General features: G+C 31.5%; 1 protein-coding gene across 7 annotated transcripts in view; it reads left to right on the top strand.

Annotated features, from left to right (window-relative positions):
• Positions 1-945: 945 nt before the first annotated feature.
• LOC139489550 (putative E3 ubiquitin-protein ligase UNKL) overlaps positions 946-7,721 on the top strand; it is a 31,972-nt gene continuing 25,196 nt past the window's right edge. For 4 of the 7 annotated variants that reach the window (XM_071276078.1, XM_071276077.1, XM_071276076.1 and 1 more), the window contains exons 1-4: positions 946-1,064; positions 1,154-1,363; positions 2,491-2,792; positions 6,213-6,348. In XM_071276078.1, the coding sequence (XP_071132179.1) occupies positions 979-1,064; positions 1,154-1,363; positions 2,491-2,792; positions 6,213-6,348 (734 nt within the window). In that variant the 5' untranslated portion in view covers positions 946-978. Of the gene's footprint in view, positions 1,065-1,153; positions 1,364-1,576; positions 2,212-2,490; positions 2,793-6,212; positions 6,349-7,721 lie in introns of those variants that run through there. The other 3 variants (XM_071276080.1, XM_071276079.1, XM_071276081.1) reach the window with 3 other exon arrangements.

The raw sequence follows: 7,721 nt of genomic DNA, 5'->3' as shown, positions 1-7,721 counted from the left end.
ATTTGCGTGCTGTTGTTTAAAAAAAATTTGTTTATTATTGTATTAATTTGTGTGTTTTGTATTTTCCATAGTTGCATTTAGTGTGCCAAAAAATATGAAAACTTGACGTTCGTGACGTCACATACAATATGAAAACTCGACGTTACAGACTTTATGTAAAAAAAAAAAAAAAAAAAAAGTAGGGGTGTGATAAAGGGTATGCGATAAAGGGTGTGCATCAAAGTTGCGCGATATGGATTACACAGCAGGCTATTTATCACATATGCAAAACTACTGTATTTACTACTAAACATATGATAAACTGATATATATATTGATTAAAATATTAAATATTTTGAAAGATATTGGCAAACTGATGTCTATAGTCATATGGTACAATATCAAGTTACTAGACTTGTAAACTGTGTGACCTGGTAGGCTTCAACAATAGTAAAACCACACGCCAGTATTATTTGAATGATGTGTTTGTCTCGCACATTGGTTTGGAAGGACAGTATATTATATACTGTACGCGTAAAGTAACATGGGACACTAACTTTTTTGTTGCAAATTAGAATGGGACACACTTTCTTCACGTGTATAACCATGGTACTTTATTTTTTAATATTTCATTTCAGTTTTTGCAGTTGTTCCATGCCCGATATTTTTTACTAGTCCATATGCTAAGGATTTGACAGTCAGCATTTTTTAATTTGAATGAATTACATATACTTCTATACAAATCATGGAAGGCTTCCACAGGATCAAACTAAGTATAAACAAAGTAATGGGTAAATAGTGCGTTCAGTATTTAAATATGCGTTTAAAGATATTGCAAGTTCATCTTTTTTAACTCATTTAGGCTTGATTCCGTTAAGCACGTTTGTTTATTTACTTTCTCAGTTTGACAGGTGCGCGCATAAAAACAATAACTTTTAGCACGTGTCTTGAATCATCCAATCGAAAAAGCCTTAAATTTGCGAATCTGCGTCAGAATGAATGCGCATTAAAACATTATTGACAACAAAAATGCCGTCTGAAAGCCCGGTGGTTGCTGCTCAAACTGAGAAACCACAGCATTATTTGTGAGTAAATGATTCATATCTCAATACTGACAGCTAGTGTGTCTTTCTGTTTATCTGTAAATGGTTAAAATGTCTTCGATATATTGCAGGTATTTGAAGGAATTTCGAACACAGCAATGTCCTCTTTTTCTGCAACACAAATGCACTCAACACCGACCCTTTACTTGTTTCCATTGGCATTTTCTAAATCAACGAAGACGAAGACCTGTTCGAAAACGCGATGGAACGTTCAATTACAGTCCTGATGTCTACTGTACAAAATATGACGAGACAAATGGAGCCTGTCCAGATGGTGACGAGTAAGTAAATATAGAGAACTGTCAAATATCGAAATGTTTAAATTTTGGTGGGAAACCCAGGGGGAAATTCTCAACCTGCTTTTACTTTCTTAAGTTAAGAATCAAAACATGACAGCTGTATAAGTTGATCCATTCTTCGAAACCGGTAAATTTTATAGCAAGTGCACGAAATTGCAAACCGCTTATTCAGCATTAAAATGTTTTAATTATGGCATAACATGTTGTAAACAAATATGGCGGACGTCTATTTACATCTCCGTCATTGTTTGTAAACTAACCCATAATCTATTGAATGAACAATTAATTGACTTTAGTAGGGTATGGTATTAGTCTGACCTTTTAAGAATGTTATTAATGCAAAATTTGTGTATGAGATTCCCCTTTAAATTGAATGAACTTTAGTGAGAATTAGAATATCAGATTGCATCCTTTGTTAAAATAGCAGATCTTTATTTTTAATGAATGAAAAGTTTCAGATTGATTTTGCAAGAGCTGAATTTGTATTTACAAATATATATGATTCAAGAAATAAGTTGTCATGATTAAAAGAATGTGATTGACTTAGTTTTGATATAACACAATAAATTACTGAATCAGCTGGTTACAAAAGACATGCGTAGATGTTATTTGGAAGAATTTTTCTTGGCCTTGACCCAGATTTTATTTATAGAAAGTGTTTACAAGTTCAGAATCAATATAAAGGAAATGGTGATCATTGTAATCAGGTCTTTCTGTTGATGAGGATTATGTTTAATTAGTGTAAACTAAAAAAGAATGCATTTGGAAGAGGGAATATAATCGTGAGATTTTTGCTTGCAAATTGCCTACAGGGACATTATGACAGATAGGTAATTATCAATAACTGATCTTAAATTACACATGCTTCTTTTGCATAGTTCTTTGCAATATTTTAAAAGGTTAGTCATATGTGTGCATTATATATTTTGGTTGCATTTAATTTATGTTTATACATATTTATACTCAGTCATACAGAGCATGCACAACTGTCTATTTGGGCAATGTGCCTGTAGAATAGAAACTTTTGTCTAGTTGAAATTTGGTTAACTTCAAACACGACTATTAATTAATTTATTTTAATTAATATATGTTTATATTATATTTTACAGTTGCCCATACTTACACAGAACTGCAGGAGATACAGAAAGACGTTATCATCTTCGGTATTACAAGACTGGTACATGTGTTTATGAGACAGATAGCAAAGGAAATTGTGTTAAGAATGGCCCTCATTGTGCCTTTGCACATGGTGCCCATGATTTGAGGCCACCCATTTATGATGTTCGAGAATTACAAGCTATTGATACCATAAATATTAGTTGTGATAAGAGTTCCAATGCTAGTTCTATATCAGGAACACCAAGTAGTTTAGAAAAGGATAAAATTTTAGCTGAAGATCCTAGATGGAATGGTAAGTTATAATGAAACAATTTTTGTTGCCTGCCATGCATGAAAATGGCACATGGGTTTTACCATACACCAACTGTGAAGCTGTAAACTGTTTATTAAAAGCTTTATATTTCAGGAGGTTGAACTGGATGTTTCATACCTTATGTGCACCTTTTGATTCAAAGTTTCTGTCTGCAATATGTCCATTGTCCTTGGCTCCAATTTCACATTTTAATGCATGAAGTTTTACCCTTGTCTAGTGATCTGTAAATAAGTACAAAATTTGGGTAAAGTCACTTTCACGGTTCTTGAGTTATATCCCTATATAACATTATATGCAGCATAGGGGGCATCATTTGTGTTCAATGAACACATTTTCCCATTTATTTTGTAAGTAAAAGGTTGCTTATCAATGCTTATTAAGAGAAATTATATAACTAGATTTAGAATATACATGTAGGTTCCTTGCAAGGTTGACATGTCTATCATGAAAAGGTTGACCTAACCTCAACCTTATTCCATGGATCACTCAGTGATCAAGGCTAAAAGTAAAGTGGACAAGTCCATATCTCAGATACATGTACAAGAATCTATATGTCAACTATATTAATTTGGTGACCAGAAAATTTGTAATGTGTACATGTATGTTCATGTCCGACTGACAGGTTTCATCCGACTTTACCTCAATTCGTGGTACATTGGACAATATTCAGAAAAGGATAAATTTTGTTTATAATCCTGATTTTAATTAGTAACATAAATGTGCATTCAATCATTATGTCATCAAGTTTATGCAGTAAGAGCATGTTCACTTCAACCTCACTGTTTGTTAAATCTAATGTAAGTGCATGTAGAACTGCATTCATGCATGCAGAGAGGAATTATCCTTGTCTAGCATATCATAACCTATAAAAAATTTAATCAGCCTTAAGCCACTAAGTAAAGAATATCTTTTTATGGAATACAAAACAATGACAGATTAAAGAAGGAAGATTAATTTGGATTTCTTAAAATGCAAAATTTTTATTCCATTCATAACTTGTACATAGTTAGTGTAAGTACTTGTACTGCTTTTTATGTAGCTACAGGTGAATACAAACTGTGTTTTCATGCAATTTGAATGATCTGAGCTGGGTTGACATAAATATTGTTTCAACATTAACTGCATTATCAATTCAGAATTTCAGATCAGTCAGGCCTTAGTTGTTAAGTCGGTCCATTGTGCTAAACTAGCTCTTGACAATGAATCTGCTATTAAATTATCCACTGGGTCCCCCCCCCCCCCTTAACCTGGTCTTGGTGTGTTTTTTTTTGTCTCCTTGGTGTTTAATATGTACATGTATGTCATAGTCATACATGTACATATTAATTCATTATTTGTAAAAATTGAAACTAAAAATACACATGTGACATGTACTTCAGAAGCATTTCATTTGGGGTCCTATTAACAATTGGGGAAAAAATTATTTTTGTTCCAAAATTTGAAGAAACAACAGTTTGTATAAGCAGTCAAGGGACTTATTTAAATAAGTGATTTTTAAATCACTTATTTAGTAGCAAATTCGAAATTTTGTCATAAATTGTGATCATGGTGATTTTGTAGTTTAACCAAAATTTTAAACACATAGGTTTAGATTATATCTTTTCATTAGTAAATTTGAAAAAAAAGAACTTTTTGCTTCTTTTAAGTAGAAAGGTTTATGCCTTTGGTGCAATAATTAAGTTGCAAATCTATTTTAGTGGATAACATGCTATAATAAGGGTCTAACTTAATGAACTGATACTTTCCTAACAGATTTTTCCCAGCAGTGGAAGTATTTTTCCTGTAAAGTTCAAGGTTTCATCTTTCAGATTATGTAATAAAATTCTACTGTTCGCAATAAAAATTTCACTGTTTGAGGGGTGTTGAAATTAGATGGGGTTATTAGAATAATGATACTAACTTAAAGTAGTGATTTTTTGGAAGGAAATTGATGTATGATACTTAAACAAGTGATTTTTATGTCATTATCCTAGATTCAGTACAAGGTCATCACCTGACATGACCTGGTCATCCTATACAACACAGATGTTGGTTCTGATAATTTTAGCAACATAATTAGTCCCTGGATCATTAGTATTCTATATTTAAAACTGCAATAAAATTAAATCACTTAGTCTAGTGATAAAAGTGTACTACATGTACTTAAATAAGTGATTATTAAAGAAAGACAACCCTTACTTCCAACCTTTATGAACATAATGATACATGTACTTGAATCAGTGATTTAGAAAATCACCCATTTAAGTAAGTCCCCTGACTGATTAGGATTTCAATGAAAACTGATGTGATGTGTTTGTACATTTATATGCTACATTCCAAATTGATTCTTGGTGTGAAAATTGATGATGGTGAAAGATTCCCATGCATACTCAACATTCTCAAATAGTTGAGAAATTCCTTCTGGACAGTGGTATAGAATTGTTAATAAGTCACAAATTTTGAGTTTTTTGTTTGTTTGTTCTAGGATGGTTAATAAATAAAAATAAATTGAGAAATTTATTTTTTGTTCTTTATTTCAATGAAATTTGTTCAATAGGTTTAAGCTTTATTATGGAATTTCTGCCATAATAATAAAAAAAAACTCGTTCAGTTCAGATTTTCACTTTGTAACTTGATTATTACATACCCAGAAATTTTTCTTGTTATTAAATGTATAAGAATATAAATCCTATTTAATGGATAAAACTTTGTTTGTACCAGCATGATAAGAATTAACAAAGCCTCCCTTGCACAATGTGTGCAAGACTTGTTCTTGGCAGTAAAAGCTTTGTAGTGCAGTTTTTATAAAACGTTTTCTTTTCTTTTGAACCTTAGCTACTTATATGAAAACATACTAGACAACCAATGTGTTATGCCAAAACAAAGTTACTTGGTACCTGTATATAATATATAATGTCATCAGTAAATTGAATAAACACACATGATTTTATACATTATTATGATTATAGTACCTTTTTCTGTTTTGGGCTTTAAAATGCTGAGATATGGAAAGGCAATTTTGAGTCATTACTGTAGTTTATAAATAGCTCATACGTTATTTGTAGTTAATAACAAAATTGAATGAGTGATGCTGTTCTACATGTACATGTAGTTGGTAGTTGTCAAATGGACAATAAAATCATTTTCTGAAAGTAGTGTCCTGGGCACTGCCGCAGTTGAAATTAAACTAGTTTCAATGGAAGGGATTCTAATATGAAAAGAGCTCACACATTTGAAACAACCTTTTCCCAATGTCATAGAAACACCTTTTAGATAGGACCCCCCCCCCCCAACCTGTCTCAAGATTCTCTTATCTAAATACTTAGAAAAAGCATGCTTGTACAGAGTTGATATACAAGTCTTAAAGACTAACATGTGTCTTATTTATAAAAAAATAAAGTAGCTTTTTTTTCTTTTCAGATACCAACTATGTACTTGAGAATTACAAAACAGAGCAATGCAAAAGACCACCTAGATTATGTAGACAAGGTTATGCCTGTCCTTCTTATCATAATACAAGAGATAGGAGAAGAAGTCCGAAATTATTCAAATACAGGTAATGTACATGTACATGTAATTTCTATATACATGTAATTGTGAATAAGAGGACATGTTGACATGAAAAATTGTCTATTGCACAATTCACTTATATAATTTGTGAAATATGTGATTTTAGAAAAATGACATACTGTTCATGAAGAAGCAGAAATTTCCGTGGAGGATTTAATTTTGTTTATTTCGTGGAAAGAATATATCCACTAAATCAAAAGTTGTTTCAGGCACTCCATTACTTATTTCAACCTTTCAGGCAATGAAAACGAGTCCCTTGAAATGGTCCCTTACAGTCTGCACGGTTAGCCACTAGTCCGAAGCCCCAGACTAGTAAAATTTCATTAGGACTAGTAAGTTTTTGCAAAACTTTGTTTGGAGCAATAAGAAAAATGTCAGAATATTGGTCTTGGACTAGTAGTTGAAAAAGTTTTTGGTGCAGACTGCCCTTACATGTATGTTTTGTTTATAAATCTTTTTCTACAAAGTATGAGTTGACCAAATTTTTTACCATGGCAAAGGACAATAAGATATAAGTTGATAAACTTTCGCTGATCTTGATTTGTGACCTTGATAATAGATTCACTTTTAGGTTTTTGAATAAATTAGATACTATACTTTAGCCAAAAAAGTCAGACTGACTCAAGATGTAATTTTGTCTATGCCTGTAGGAACCTGAACAATGTCATAAATGATATATGAATTTGGACAGAAAGATTTTACCTGTGAAGGCACCTTTACCTTTAAATAATAACTTATGTATAATTATACTTTTTAGTAATCTTTGGTTGTGTTTGTTTATGTATTAAAACATAATTAACCTAGATATTTCACTTTTTGATAAATTGTAAAATAAACAAATCTAAAACACCTTCAAAACAATTGACTGTATTTTAATAAGAAGCAAAAATGAAAGATGAATTGTTTGCAACTACAAAACAATAATTGGCTATTTTTATAAGAAAAAAAATGAATGATTGTTCACTGGAGAATAAGAGTACATACATTTACATATCTAGAATCAAACTATTACAATCATACAGCATTGTTTTTTTTAGTAGTATATTGGTATCACATTGCATCGTCGTCGTCCGAATACTTTTAGTTTTCGCACTCTAACTTTAGTAAAAATGAATAGAAATCTATGAAATTTTAACACAAGGTTTATGACCACATAAGGAAGGTTGGGATTGATTTTGGGAGTTTTGGTCCCAACATTTTAGGAATCAGGGGCCAAAAAGGGGCCCAAATAAGCAGTATTCTTGGTTTTCGCACTATAACTTAAGTTTAAGTAAATAGAAATCTATGAAATTTTTACACAAGGTTTATGACTACAAAAGGAAGGTTGGGATTGATTTTGGGAGTTTTGGTTCCAACAGT

Source organism: Mytilus edulis, chromosome 9 (assembly GCF_963676685.1).
Source record: "Mytilus edulis chromosome 9, xbMytEdul2.2, whole genome shotgun sequence".
NCBI classification, from domain to species: Eukaryota; Metazoa; Mollusca; class Bivalvia; order Mytilida; family Mytilidae; genus Mytilus; species Mytilus edulis.
The sequence above is the reverse complement of the archived record's forward strand: the minus strand, read 5'-3'. Positions and strand labels throughout refer to the sequence as shown.